Here is a 15,259-nt window from a genome sequence, read left to right as displayed (position 1 = left end):
ATGCAATCCAGATCATCTTACCACATGGTGGCGGAACGAGGGGCAGGGGAGGCCCGCATGTCGACCAAGGTGGAGGAGGCTGAGGTGGCCCACAGCCAATGAAGCCTGGTAAAGTTTGGTCCATAGGGCAGGGCATGCAGGTGGGCCGAGGAAACCCTCTCACATCTGGACCCACCTGCAGACAGACAGGAAAATAGTTTGGTGAGACAGACAGAAGTTGTAACACCAAGAGATGAAACCCAAAGAAAGAGCTCTCAGCATCTGCCTCCTTCTCCAATACCACGTTCCAGCAGAGCCGCATCCGTGCTAGAGAACTTGACCCCTCCCCACTGCTGCCAACTATAACAAGGGGGGAGAGGGGAATGGATATTACAGGAATAACCTACTGTCACCAAACATCACTAACCATGTCTGCCAATGGTCACTAGCAAGAAGTAGCATCTTCAAAGATGAAAAAGGAGCATGGCAAACTAGTGAAGGCAGGACACTCCAGACACGGAGGCATCGGGATCCTGGACAACACTTCATCTTTCCTCTTCAACCACACAGAATATTTTGGTTTGTTAACAAGAGAGAGAATGTGATGAAACTGCCCTTTCTTCTCAGGAATCCGAGCCACTCGAGGTGAATCCTTTGCCTGCAAGCCCCTGACTGTCCCCACGCTGCCTCACTTCCTGACACAGGGGTCTTCTGCTCTCTGCAGTTTCTGGCCATGGCCACAAACACACTTGAGGAATTAGGGGCCTGTGATCTGACAGGGGAATTGGAAAAGTGTTTTCCAAAAGGAACGTGATACCAATAACCCTTCTATAACTCAGCAGCTGTGCTTATCTTAAAACACAGTCACTCGGACATTTCAGCACACTGAGTTCCAGAGTAATTTTGTCCAATAGGAAATTAAGATGGGAAGCATAAGTTAGAGAATCCACAAAACTGTATATGCTTTGCGGTGGAAAACTCGAGAACGTGTGATGAGAGAAGAAACCTGCTCTCACTGTGACTTAGGACCAAATGACCTGCTCCTAGAAGCCCAACCGAAGGGCTTGTGGGGCACCGGTCATGCAGATAATCGCTAACAGCCCCCCTTCAGAAAGTGTGTGTCACAGTGTGTTTTGCGACACGACACTAACAGCTTTGATCAGGCAAAATAGTTGTGGAAAGGGTACAAGGAGAGGGATTCTGTATAGCACGTTTACCAGCAGAAGTAAAACAGGGATGACTTACGAAACATGGCCTATCTAAGCACATTCCAAACCGCAAAGCAGATAATAAAAAATGCACGGAGAGCTTCCCCTAGTTTCCAGTCGTGAGGATGACCACAGACCTTGTCACAGGTTAATCATCTAACCGCAATACGAACACAATACGTATCGCACCTGTACATACCCCAGTGGCAATCAGGCAGCCCAGAGACTTCAGTGTGCAGTGAGCTGTCAGCTTCCTTGAGTTATTTCCCCCACGTGCGCTATGGGTGAGCAGGGGTACACACACACACACACACACACACACACACACACACACACACAAACACACACAAGACACACACACAGTGAGTGTTCTGCCATCCTTCACCGCTAACCACCTGTGGCTTTGGGAGAGGCCCCCAAAGATGATGATTTGTAACGGAGAAGCCTGTCAGCCCCTGCGTGAACTGCTTGTATTTGAGAGGTGAACGACGCCACAGACAAACTGGATGACCCACCCAACAGACACAAGGCCAGGACACGGTGCTGCCCAGACAGGAACAGGATTCCAGAAATGGTTACAACTGGAAACAGCCACCGTATTTACCTTGTCCTTCTCTGGGTCCTTCTTGGGCACGGTGCCACCTTTGTCCCCTTGAGCGCCACAGGTTTCTGAATTGGACCGAGGCCCTAGAAGAGACAGAGGTGGATTCAGACGGGTGTTGGCCACGCAAGATTCAAGCCAAAGCTCTACACCTGCCCCAGCCTGTTCTACTCTCCCACTCTCAGGTCCCTTCCAGATGCAGAGCGTTTCTCACAGGTCTCCGCTGACCTCTGTGGACAAAGGAGAGACCAGTCCCTCACCCTTGGGGAGATGACCACTCCGCACAGTAGAGATGATTTCAGAACTAATCAATAACGCTGGACAACTGGGGCCTCCACACATGCAAGTGATGTAAAGACTGTGCTCCATTAAGCCCAGAGCCCAAAACATCATGTGTGTGCAGGGCACCTGGGCAATGCTTTTATGTCTGTCTATTGCACAATGTCACACTTCTTCTCAATGGCAGACCCCTGCTGCCCAGTTCTGTATGGTGAAACGAGACAGTCCACGAAATGGATGTCCACAGAAAGTTGAGGAATGTTCCTGTGTCCTCACTCAGGTTGATCCTTGCATTGCAAAGCCTCGTGGTACCTCCTCTACATCTTCTCCACCGACACATGTAGTCACACGATGAATACGCGCTACAACTCACATCATGCAATCCAGATCATCTTACCACATGGTGGCGGAACGAGGGGCAGGGGAGGCCCGCATGTCGACCAAGGTGGAGGAGGCTGAGGTGGCCCACAGCCAATGAAGCCTGGTAAAGTTTGGTCCATAGGGCAGGGCATGCAGGTGGGCCGAGGAAACCCTCTCACATCTGGACCCACCTGCAGACAGACAGGAAAATAGTTTGGTGAGACAGACAGAAGTTGTAACACCAAGAGATGAAACCCAAAGAAAGAGCTCTCAGCATCTGCCTCCTTCTCCAATACCACGTTCCAGCAGAGCCGCATCCGTGCTAGAGAACTTGACCCCTCCCCACTGCTGCCAACTATAACAAGGGGGGAGAGGGGAATGGATATTACAGGAATAACCTACTGTCACCAAACATCACTACCCATGTCTGCCAATGGTCACTAGCAAGAAGTAGCATCTTCAAAGATGAAAAAGGAGCATGGCAAACTAGTGAAGGCAGGACACTCCAGACACGGAGGCATCGGGATCCTGGACAACACTTCATCTTTCCTCCTCAACCACACAGAATATTTTGGTTTGTTAACAAGAGAGAGAATGTGATGAAACTGCCCTTTCTTCTCAGGAATCCGAGCCACTCGAGGTGAATCCTTTGCCTGCAAGCCCCTGACTGTCCCCACGCTGCCTCACTTCCTGACACAAGGGTCTTCTGCTCTCTGCAGTTTCTGGCCATGGCCACAAACACACTTGAGGAATTAGGGGCCTGTGATCTGACAGGGGAATTGGAAAAGTGTTTTCCAAAAGGAACGTGATACCAATAACCCTTCTATAACTCAGCAGCTGTGCTTATCTTAAAACACAGTCACTCGGACATTTCAGCACACTGAGTTCCAGAGTAATTTTGTCCAATAGGAAATTAAGATGGGAAGCATAAGTTAGAGAATCCACAAAACTGTATATGCTTTGCGGTGGAAAACTCGAGAACGTGTGATGAGAGAAGAAACCTGCTCTCACTGTGACTTAGGACCAAATGACCTGCTCCTAGAAGCCCAACCGAAGGGCTTGTGGGGCACCGGTCATGCAGATAATCGCTAACAGCCCCCCTTCAGAAAGTGTGTGTCACAGTGTGTTTTGCGACACGACACTAACAGCTTTGATCAGGCAAAATAGTTGTGGAAAGGGTACAAGGAGAGGGATTCTGTATAGCACGTTTACCAGCAGAAGTAAAACAGGGATGACTTACGAAACATGGCCTATCTAAGCACATTCCAAACCGCAAAGCAGATAATAAAAAATGCACGGAGAGCTTCCCCTAGTTTCCAGTCGTGAGGATGACCACAGACCTTGTCACAGGTTAATCATCTAACCGCAATACGAACACAATACGTATCGCACCTGTACATACCCCAGTGGCAATCAGGCAGCCCAGAGACTTCAGTGTGCAGTGAGCTGTCAGCTTCCTTGAGTTATTTCCCCCACGTGCGCTATGGGTGAGCAGGGGTACACACACACACACACACACACACACACACACACACACAAACACACACAAGACACACACACAGTGAGTGTTCTGCCATCCTTCACCGCTAACCACCTGTGGCTTTGGGAGAGGCCCCCAAAGATGATGATTTGTAACGGAGAAGCCTGTCAGCCCCTGCGTGAACTGCTTGTATTTGAGAGGTGAACGACGCCACAGACAAACTGGATGACCCACCCAACAGACACAAGGCCAGGACACGGTGCTGCCCAGACAGGAACAGGATTCCAGAAATGGTTACAACTGGAAACAGCCACCGTATTTACCTTGTCCTTCTCTGGGTCCTTCTTGGGCACGGTGCCACCTTTGTCCCCTTGAGCGCCACAGGTTTCTGAATTGGACCGAGGCCCTAGAAGAGACAGAGGTGGATTCAGACGGGTGTTGGCCACGCAAGATTCAAGCCAAAGCTCTACACCTGCCCCAGCCTGTTCTACTCTCCCACTCTCAGGTCCCTTCCAGATGCAGAGCGTTTCTCACAGGTCTCCGCTGACCTCTGTGGACAAAGGAGAGACCAGTCCCTCACCCTTGGGGAGATGACCACTCCGCACAGTAGAGATGATTTCAGAACTAATCAATAACGCTGGACAACTGGGGCCTCCACACATGCAAGTGATGTAAAGACTGTGCTCCATTAAGCCCAGAGCCCAAAACATCATGTGTGTGCAGGGCACCTGGGCAATGCTTTTATGTCTGTCTATTGCACAATGTCACACTTCTTCTCAATGGCAGACCCCTGCTGCCCAGTTCTGTATGGTGAAACGAGACAGTCCACGAAATGGATGTCCACAGAAAGTTGAGGAATGTTCCTGTGTCCTCACTCAGGTTGATCCTTGCATTGCAAAGCCTCGTGGTACCTCCTCTACATCTTCTCCACCGACACATGTAGTCACACGATGAATACGCGCTACAACTCACATCATGCAATCCAGATCATCTTACCACATGGTGGCGGAACGAGGGGCAGGGGAGGCCCGCATGTCGACCAAGGTGGAGGAGGCTGAGGTGGCCCACAGCCAATGAAGCCTGGTAAAGTTTGGTCCATAGGGCAGGGCATGCAGGTGGGCCGAGGAAACCCTCTCACATCTGGACCCACCTGCAGACAGACAGGAAAATAGTTTGGTGAGACAGACAGAAGTTGTAACACCAAGAGATGAAACCCAAAGAAAGAGCTCTCAGCATCTGCCTCCTTCTCCAATACCACGTTCCAGCAGAGCCGCATCCGTGCTAGAGAACTTGACCCCTCCCCACTGCTGCCAACTATAACAAGGGGGGAGAGGGGAATGGATATTACAGGAATAACCTACTGTCACCAAACATCACTACCCATGTCTGCCAATGGTCACTAGCAAGAAGTAGCATCTTCAAAGATGAAAAAGGAGCATGGCAAACTAGTGAAGGCAGGACACTCCAGACACGGAGGCATCGGGATCCTGGACAACACTTCATCTTTCCTCCTCAACCACACAGAATATTTTGGTTTGTTAACAAGAGAGAGAATGTGATGAAACTGCCCTTTCTTCTCAGGAATCCGAGCCACTCGAGGTGAATCCTTTGCCTGCAAGCCCCTGACTGTCCCCACGCTGCCTCACTTCCTGACACAAGGGTCTTCTGCTCTCTGCAGTTTCTGGCCATGGCCACAAACACACTTGAGGAATTAGGGGCCTGTGATCTGACAGGGGAATTGGAAAAGTGTTTTCCAAAAGGAACGTGATACCAATAACCCTTCTATAACTCAGCAGCTGTGCTTATCTTAAAACACAGTCACTCGGACACTTCAGCACACTGAGTTCCAGAGTAATTTTGTCCAATAGGAAATTAAGATGGGAAGCATAAGTTAGAGAATCCACAAAACTGTATATGCTTTCCGATGGAAAACTCGAGAACGTGTGATGAGAGAAGAAACCTGCTCTCACTGTGACTTAGGACCAAACGACCTGCTCCTAGAAGCCCAACCGAAGGGCTTGTGGGGCACCGGTCATGCAGATAATCGCTAACATCCCCCCTTCAGAAAGTGTGTGTCACAGTGTGTTTTGCGACACGACACTAACAGCTTTGATCAGGCAAAATAGTTGTGGAAAGGGTACAAGGAGAGGGATTCTGTATAGCACGTTTACCAGCAGAAGTAAAACAGGGATGACTTACGAAACATGGCCTATCTAAGCACATTCCAAACCGCAAAGCAGATAATAAAAAATGCACGGAGAGCTTCCCCTAGTTTCCAGTCGTGAGGATGACCACAGACCTTGTCACAGGTTAATCATCTAACCGCAATACGAACACAATACGTATCGCACCTGTACATACCCCAGTGGCAATCAGGCAGCCCAGAGACTTCAGTGTGCAGTGAGCTGTCAGCTTCCTTGAGTTATTTCCCCCACGTGCGCTATGGGTGAGCAGGGGTACACACACACACACACACACACACACACACACACACAAACACACACAAGACACACACACAGTGAGTGTTCTGCCATCCTTCACCGCTAACCACCTGTGGCTTTGGGAGAGGCCCCCAAAGATGATGATTTGTGACGGAGAAGCCTGTCAGCCCCTGCGTGAACTGCTTGTATTTGAGAGGTGAACGACGCCACAGACAAACTGGATGACCCACCCAACAGACACAAGGCCAGGACACGGTGCTGCCCAGACAGGAACAGGATTCCAGAAATGGTTACAACTGGAAACAGCCACCGTATTTACCTTGTCCTTCTCTGGGTCCTTCTTGGGCACGGTGCCACCTTTGTCCCCTTGAGCGCCACAGGTTTCTGAATTGGACCGAGGCCCTAGAAGAGACAGAGGTGGATTCAGACGGGTGTTGGCCACGCAAGATTCAAGCCAAAGCTCTACACCTGCCCCAGCCTGTTCTACTCTCCCACTCTCAGGTCCCTTCCAGATGCAGAGCGTTTCTCACAGGTCTCCGCTGACCTCTGTGGACAAAGGAGAGACCAGTCCCTCACCCTTGGGGAGATGACCACTCCGCACAGTAGAGATGATTTCAGAACTAATCAATAACGCTGGACAACTGGGGCCTCCACACATGCAAGTGATGTAAAGACTGTGCTCCATTAAGCCCAGAGCCCAAAACATCATGTGTGTGCAGGGCACCTGGGCAATGCTTTTATGTCTGTCTATTGCACAATGTCACACTTCTTCTCAATGGCAGACCCCTGCTGCCCAGTTCTGTATGGTGAAACGAGACAGTCCACGAAATGGATGTCCACAGAAAGTTGAGGAATGTTCCTGTGTCCTCACTCAGGTTGATCCTTGCATTGCAAAGCCTCGTGGTACCTCCTCTACATCTTCTCCACCGACACATGTAGTCACACGATGAATACGCGCTACAACTCACATCATGCAATCCAGATCATCTTACCACATGGTGGCGGAACGAGGGGCAGGGGAGGCCCGCATGTCGACCAAGGTGGAGGAGGCTGAGGTGGCCCACAGCCAATGAAGCCTGGTAAAGTTTGGTCCATAGGGCAGGGCATGCAGGTGGGCCGAGGAAACCCTCTCACATCTGGACCCACCTGCAGACAGACAGGAAAATAGTTTGGTGAGACAGACAGAAGTTGTAACACCAAGAGATGAAACCCAAAGAAAGAGCTCTCAGCATCTGCCTCCTTCTCCAATACCACGTTCCAGCAGAGCCGCATCCGTGCTAGAGAACTTGACCCCTCCCCACTGCTGCCAACTATAACAAGGGGGGAGAGGGGAATGGATATTACAGGAATAACCTACTGTCACCAAACATCACTAACCATGTCTGCCAATGGTCACTAGCAAGAAGTAGCATCTTCAAAGATGAAAAAGGAGCATGGCAAACTAGTGAAGGCAGGACACTCCAGACACGGAGGCATCGGGATCCTGGACAACACTTCATCTTTCCTCCTCAACCACACAGAATATTTTGGTTTGTTAACAAGAGAGAGAATGTGATGAAACTGCCCTTTCTTCTCAGGAATCCGAGCCACTCGAGGTGAATCCTTTGCCTGCAAGCCCCTGACTGTCCCCACGCTGCCTCACTTCCTGACACAAGGGTCTTCTGCTCTCTGCAGTTTCTGGCCATGGCCACAAACACACTTGAGGAATTAGGGGCCTGTGATCTGACAGGGGAATTGGAAAAGTGTTTTCCAAAAGGAACGTGATACCAATAACCCTTCTATAACTCAGCAGCTGTGCTTATCTTAAAACACAGTCACTCGGACATTTCAGCACACTGAGTTCCAGAGTAATTTAGTCCAATAGGAAATTAAGATGGGAAGCATAAGTTAGAGAATCCACAAAACTGTATATGCTTTCCGGTGGAAAACTCGAGAACGTGTGATGAGAGAAGAAACCTGCTCTCACTGTGACTTAGGACCAAACGACCTGCTCCTAGAAGCCCAACCGAAGGGCTTGTGGGGCACCGGTCATGCAGATAATCGCTAACATCCCCCCTTCAGAAAGTGTGTGTCACAGTGTGTTTTGCGACACGACACTAACAGCTTTGATCAGGCAAAATAGTTGTGGAAAGGGTACAAGGAGAGGGATTCTGTATAGCACGTTTACCAGCAGAAGTAAAACAGGGATGACTTACGAAACATGGCCTATCTAAGCACATTCCAAACCGCATAGCAGATAATAAAAAGTCGACGGAGAGCTTCCCCTGGTTTCCAGTCGTGAGGATGACCACAGACCTTGTCACAGGTTAATTATCTAACTCCAATAGGAACACAATACCTATCGCACCTAAACCTACCCCGATGGGAGTCAGGCAGCCCAGAGACTTCAATGTGCAGTGAGCTGTCATGTTCCTTGAGTTATTTCCCCGTTGTGCACTATGGGTGAGCAGGGGTACACACACACACACACACACACACACACACACACACACACACAGTGAGTGTTCTGCCATCCTTCACCTGTAACCACCTGTGGCTTTGGGAGAGGCCCCCAAAGATGATGATTTGTAACGGAGAAGCCTGTCAGCCCCTGGGTGAGCTTATTGTGTTTTGAGAGGTGAACGACGCCACAGACAAACTGGACGACCCACCCAACAGACACAAGGCCAGGACACGGTGTTGCTCAAAATCGGAAGTTTCTGGAAAAAGTGGAAAAGGCCACGGTAGTTACCTTGTACATCCCAGGGTGTCTATTAGGCTCAGTGCCGTTGTTCCTCATGGGTGCCCCATCAGCTTCAGCATCAGACCAATGCCCTAGAATGCATGGAAGTTTATTCAGACTGTAATTGTGCAGAATTCAACCCAACCCTCCAAACCCTCCCCCACCACGTCCCACCCTCTCCCACTTTCGGGTCCCTTCCTAGACACAGAGCATTTCCCTCATGTCTCTGCTGACCCCTGATGACAAGGGGGACACCTGCCCCTCCCCCTCGAGGAAGGGACCACCGTCCTCCATCTGCTTCAGGTGCTTTCATAGCTAAAGAAACAGCAGTAGACTGCTCCGGGGAAACCAACTACGAATGAATAAACCCTCAAAATGAACAGCATGCATTCTTCCTCAAGCCAGAGGCTCATGGTTCAATCTTTCAGTCTACAGATGAGGCCTAGCATGTGTGACTGACTATTATGGAAATATTTAACAGAAGAAATGGAGTAGACTGATCGTATAGTCGGGAGCAAAGAAACAATAGGAGATTGAGAAGTAAAGCTGTGACATCATACTGATAACATTACAGGAGTAAAATGCACACATCTCACTGATAAATGCAGTACAGCAGATTGCAAAGAAAACCAAAATAAAGGAACCTCCATAAAGAGTAAATAAATGACTTTTTTTCAAATAGTCTTTTTCTTTTCTCAAAAACTCTTTACCACTGAGTCAAGGTGGGAAGGAAGCTGGGGCTCATGACTCCTCCAGGCCCATCTCTTCAGTTGGGCGGTGGTGGGGGGCGGGGGAGGTTCTGCAGTGATGGGACGGGCGTGAGCTCCGCCTGTCACAGGGACAGGTGCCCTGCTGCCTGGGGGAATCTGAGGAAAACACCCACCTGTCACCCCTTCAGACAACCTGCTGTCCGTAGGTACTGCTTGTGATTCTCTCCAGGACACACAATAACCACCCACAGGAATGGGAAGGACACCGTGTGCTTTCCCAGCAGAAGTCAGGCTGCCCTGTTTCACAGCGCGCTCCCTACCTCTCCGTGGAGGGCTCCACATCTCAGGTCTTCCCAGCATCGCTTCCTGCCTCATGCATCCCTCAGGCAGCATCTGTCCTTTCATCATGCGCAGTCTTGAATACAGAGAAAGAGCAGACGTCTATAAGAATTACATCACCACGTCCTCTACTGGACACCAAACAGTGTAGTTGTCACCCCTCAAAACACCCGTAAAAAGGCACATCAGACTCGCACACCTGTGTATCATGTAGGCGTTCTCCCTTCTCTGCTGCTGTATCTTCCGCTCCCAAACCCGAGCCTTGATCTGCGGGAGAAAAACCCACCCATCTTCAGTTGTGCCAGACTGTGCCCCAAATGGAGAGCAGGGAAAAGAAAACACTTACCCAATTCCCTACAGCATTCTTTTCATGAACTGCGATCTGAAAAAGCCAACACACCAAAAGCGCATGTTCAGGGATCTAAGGGCCACTTCCGTCCCCTGCAGGAGGCGGTAAGGGGCCTGTTGGGGCACAGCTCAGGTTACCTTGCGTTCAAAGGTGAGCTCTGCCTCCTGCAGCTGGTCTTGCATCTTTCCGATCTGTTGTCTGTCAGGTACAATTGCTTTCGTCAGATAAAGCCCAATATTGGGTGTGATTTTAAATCATCGGCCCATGTGGCCGTCCTCCAGTTATCTGTCCCCTCATCCAATTGATCCTGACACAGGAAACACTTCCACATGACTATACGTGGACAGCAGGATCAAAGCTATTGTCACATCCTTTCCTTACTCATTTCTCCACACATGCAGGGTTCAGAGTTGATATAATTTCCTTACCCGTTTTCAATCTTTCCCTAATTTATCACATGACAAGTATCTTTCGTCATGAAGCTCTATTCTCCTTTAACTTCTATCCTCGCCACGTTTGCCAGGGTTGCAAAGACCAGCGCCATCAGATGGCACTACCGTGTTTATGGGTAGGATTCATCCTACGACAAACTGCTTTCCTCAAGATGACCACCACTGACACCACAACCAGGGACTCTGGCGTGGAACAAGTTTCCACAGAGTCAGGCCAGCGCTGGTTATCAGGACATGTTTACTAACATGGTTGTTTTGCTCTTTCTAAAACTTATCTCTTTGGGTCTGTTAATTCTTTCTGGATATGTCCCCTGAATTTTTGTTTATATTACTTGTTGAGTCTAGACATTGTACAAAGGTGAAAAATGCAAAGTAAACAAGGATTTCAGGAGCCGCTAGTATGGTGTCTGAACTCACTTGTACTTGTCTATTTCTTCTTTGGTTACTTTCAGATTTTCCTCGGCATCTGACAGCTGATTCTTTGTTGCCTCCAGTTCATAAAGTGTCTTTTCCAGCTTCCTAAAATGGGAAAGGTATATACATAGACCAGTAGCCAAGGTCCAGAATTTCTGCCGTTTTTCCTCCCAGCACACTTGCGGCCTAGATTTGAATGGCTTCCATAAATGCACAGACTGTGAACACCATCAGGGAAATGAACTGAAGGCCCCATTTAGGGCTAAAGAAAAATCAGATTCTGGCTGCTGCCACGTCCCCTGCAATCAGAGCTGTCTTTGTACTTCTCTACTTCAATTCATTCATCACCAAGTCACCAAATAACACTGCACTTTGTGCCCTCTCAGAATAGGTCTTTCTTTCTCTGAGATGGTGAAGGCTCATTTCAGTTCAAAGTGAGAAACTAGGCCTGAAAACTATTTGGATGAAGCAGGAGACCATCATTAGTCTTACACCTCCATGGGGAGCCCCGATCCTCAGACCAAGGCTGTGCCCGACACGGACAGCCCAAAAGGAAGCCTTCCAGAGTACGGCTTCATCAGCATGGCAACTCACTCCCAGACATCTCTAGGGTTTAGAAGTACAACCCCTGCTTCCTCCTTCAAAGATCCTGGTGGAGGAAAAGGCCAATCTTAGTGCTGACGGTATGTCCTGAAGTATAAAATGATGTGAACTGTCACACAGTCAGGGTGTTATCTCCAGGCAACAGATGTCAGATGGACAACTATCAACTGCATGGAGTCAACCTACTTTAACAGAGTCCACTGATAGTGAAAGCAGCAAAGAGCGATGCTTAGAAAGGCTGGTTTCCTGTGTCGCCCTCAGACTCTTTTGTTCATGGTGTTGATTTAAAGGGTTTCAATGTGATTCTTGATTTACTCAAGAATCACATGCAAAAAGACTCTTAGAAACTGAGACAAAAGCTCTAGACAGAGAAGGACTCATGCATTTGCTTCTGGTCTCTCAGGCAATCCTTCAGCACATGCTCTGTGGAGTGGCTGTAATGTAGTGGTTCAGCTGTGAGGTGTTGAAGAGAGAAAGGTGGTCAGGACACTGTACCTGCCCCAGAAAGAACTTACCAATGAACAGAACCAAGATGCCAGTGAGACAGAGCGGCCCCCACCCCCGGTGTGGGAAGGATTAGCACAAAGCTGAGTCTCCAGGGAAGAGGGGGAACAGTTTTGCTTTTCAGCATGAATGAGGGACTCTAAGGTCCTGAGAACTTTCTCCTCCTGAGGAAAATAGAGGAAGTACTGTACAAAAGTGGAAACTCATGAGTGAATGCACCCAACTTCTAAGGAGCGCATGAAGAAACAGGAGAACCAGATGCAGAAGAAGGAAGCCCAGGAGAAAGCCAACCTGGCAGTGGGAGCCAAGCTCCCCAGGGCTCATCAATGAGTTCTGGAACAGGCAAGTGAACTGCAAAGAAACTGAACGACTTTATGAGCACAGCCTTAGAAGGAAACAAGTGCTGTTCAGGGTCAGCCAGCAAAGGTGAGCCCCTAGTGAAACTGCAGGCTTTGCTTGGGACGCAGGAGAGTTACACCTACAAAATCAGGTGGACAGGAAATACCCTGGCCTTCTTAGGATTGGGCCACAGTGAACGATTTTGGTTGTACACTGGATGAAGGGATCCAGTATTGCTGGAGCCCCAACCCACTTTCCACAAAGAAATTCCCATTGTTTCTGCAGCAAGAGAATTCCATTTTTCTCTACACATTCTTGACCCAAGTCTGGTACTGAACAAGAAACTGACTGAATTCAGGGCTGATGAGAACATGTGATGAGACTGAAACCAAAAGGACAATGTAGATGGACCCAGAGGGGATCCAGGTATCAAGCTGATTAGTGCTGGTACCTTCCCTCTTCTGCCCCAATGAATCACACCACAACGTGTGACAAGCAGTTGGAACAGAAACAAAAATGCAGGTTGCACAGATCAAGGTAGGAAGGGCAGGTACTTCTACAGAATGCATTTGGCAAAAATACTCTAGATCCAATTCCCAACGAACTACAACTATCTAGCCTGGCTGCCACATAAATTCATACAACAGTGTTTGTGACGATTAACACAGGAATAGCTTACTCTTCGGCAGCCACTTTTCTTCGTTCAGAGAAATCCACCACGATACCCAGTTTCTTCCTTAGCAGCTTCAATTCCACTTCCTTAGCTGCTTTCAAAGAACTCAGGGCGTTGCACTTCTGTTCCAGGACCTTTTTGCTTTCTGTAAAGGATGAGTTTTCTTTTGTATGAGTGGGCACGTGACCTGAGAACTTGGTTTTGTTGGGGAAAGGAGAAGGGCAAGACCTTGAAGGCAGGAAGGCATTCTTTCCCTTCCCAATGCAAACTCATTGCCAGCATCTGGGGATTTCTTTCCCTAAAATAACATACCCTTCAGTACACGTTTTTTGGACTCCAAGTCTCCCTGCTCTTCATCCTCCAATGCATCTTGGGCCTTGAAGACGGATATGAGGAAAGACATTCAAGAAATCATGATCACAGAACAATGTGAGTGCACCTAACAGAACGGGATCATGCAGTGCAACAAAGAAAGCCCTTGAGGCATAAATAGAACAAGGAGAAAGTAAGGAGACCCACACTTTTGTATACACACATATACACAAACACACACAAACACATATACCTAATTATATACATAAATTATATATGTACATATCTTCCCCTATTAACATTGAAAATTCTCTCTTCAGCATTGAGAGGAAGGGACTATACAATTTGGCTGGCTATCACCCTTCATAACTCAAGTATCTTGTGGGATTTTCTGCATATCTTGGAGGGCAGGGCTGAACGATGTGATAATTACCTAGCTGTGAAATAAACCATACTTCCTAGTCCTTGAAATAGCAGACCTCATTGTGATGGTCCTAAGTGAAATTCCAGCTCACTGTTCGGTAGGAGTTTCAGTTCCCAGATGCCCACTCTCTACTGTGGTAAACAGCAAGCGAATACGCTGCCCTCCCCTCACCCAATGACCAAAAGCCTCCTGAGCCACGTTAAGGTAAATCTCAACAGCCAACTCTTACCATGTCCTCATTCTTGACATTCTTCTCTCTCATAGCTTGCAACATAGTCCGCTTGAAATGAAGGGCGACACTTAAATTTGCATTAACCCGTTCAACCTTTCCGATGTTCTCCTTCAACAAAACATATTGAATGAGTAATAATAATTCATCACTTAGGGCACGTGGGTGGCATCTGGGTGTCGCAGTAGGTCCAACTCCTGCTTTCATTTTGGCTCCAGTCCCCACCTCAGAGTCATGGGACTGACCCCTGCGTCAGCCTACACACTCAGCATGGAGTCTGCTTGGGATTCTCTCTCTCCCTCTGCCCCCCTCCACTCGCTCTTTCTCTCTCGCAAATCAATCTTTAAAATAATAATAATAATAATAATAATAATAATAATAATAATAATTCATTACTTTTATTTCTGTTGTTAGAACACAATTCAGGCAAAGAAGGGATCCTTACCTTCAATTTAAGAATTTTGTCAGAGAGAAACTGATGTTCTCTCTTCATTTCTGCGCGATGTTTCTTTCTTTCCCTGATCTATAAAATATACGAAAAGGGAATCAGAATTCAAAAATAGCAGAGTGTTAGACAAAGCTATCTAACGCTGTGTGACTCCTTTCTCGGATAGAGAGGCAGTGCTCTACACTTGTGAAGCTTCTCTTGAATCGCGATCATTTGTGGGTCACGTGAAATAGGTCAATAGGATGAACTACCAGAGGGGGAAGTAACCAAAATGAAATCACAAAAAATATTTGAAAGGGCACTGATACCTTCTCCTCCCAAATGGATATTTCTTTAGCAAGTTCCCTGTTTTCATTTTTAAGCCGATGGATCTTTTCAGCTATTTGTTGTAAA

At 48.2% G+C, this 15,259-nt stretch overlaps 1 protein-coding gene across 1 annotated transcript; it reads right to left on the bottom strand.

Annotated features, from left to right (window-relative positions):
• Nucleotides 1-8,818: 8,818 nt before the first annotated feature.
• Nucleotides 8,819-15,257, bottom strand: LOC130544267 (transport and Golgi organization protein 1 homolog). Its single transcript, XM_057315284.1, has 11 exons — nucleotides 15,175-15,257; nucleotides 14,864-14,941; nucleotides 14,419-14,529; nucleotides 13,766-13,829; nucleotides 13,460-13,598; nucleotides 11,338-11,439; nucleotides 10,606-10,666; nucleotides 10,466-10,501; nucleotides 10,319-10,386; nucleotides 10,101-10,195; nucleotides 8,819-9,162 (listed from the first exon to the last, which is right to left on the bottom strand). Exons 2-11 carry the CDS (start codon nucleotides 14,909-14,911, stop codon nucleotides 9,032-9,034), a joined length of 855 nt encoding a protein of 284 aa, XP_057171267.1. The 5' UTR covers nucleotides 14,912-14,941; nucleotides 15,175-15,257; the 3' UTR covers nucleotides 8,819-9,031.
• Nucleotides 15,258-15,259: the final 2 nt, after the last annotated feature.

Source organism: Ursus arctos, unplaced genomic scaffold (assembly GCF_023065955.2).
Source record: "Ursus arctos isolate Adak ecotype North America unplaced genomic scaffold, UrsArc2.0 scaffold_2, whole genome shotgun sequence".
NCBI classification, from domain to species: Eukaryota; Metazoa; Chordata; class Mammalia; order Carnivora; family Ursidae; genus Ursus; species Ursus arctos.
The sequence above is the reverse complement of the archived record's forward strand: the minus strand, read 5'-3'. Positions and strand labels throughout refer to the sequence as shown.

Coding starts and splice junctions, on each gene's coding strand:
- LOC130544267 (XM_057315284.1), bottom strand. CDS start 14,911: ATGAAGAGAGAACATCAGTTTCTCTCTGACAAAATTCTTAAATTGAAG. Junction 13,599..13,765: donor CAAAAAACGTGTACTGAAGG/GTATGTTATTTT, acceptor CATCCTTTACAG/AAAGCAAAAAGGTCCTGGAA. Junction 10,667..11,337: donor GAAGAAATAGACAAGTACAA/GTGAGTTCAGAC, acceptor TGTACCTGACAG/ACAACAGATCGGAAAGATGC.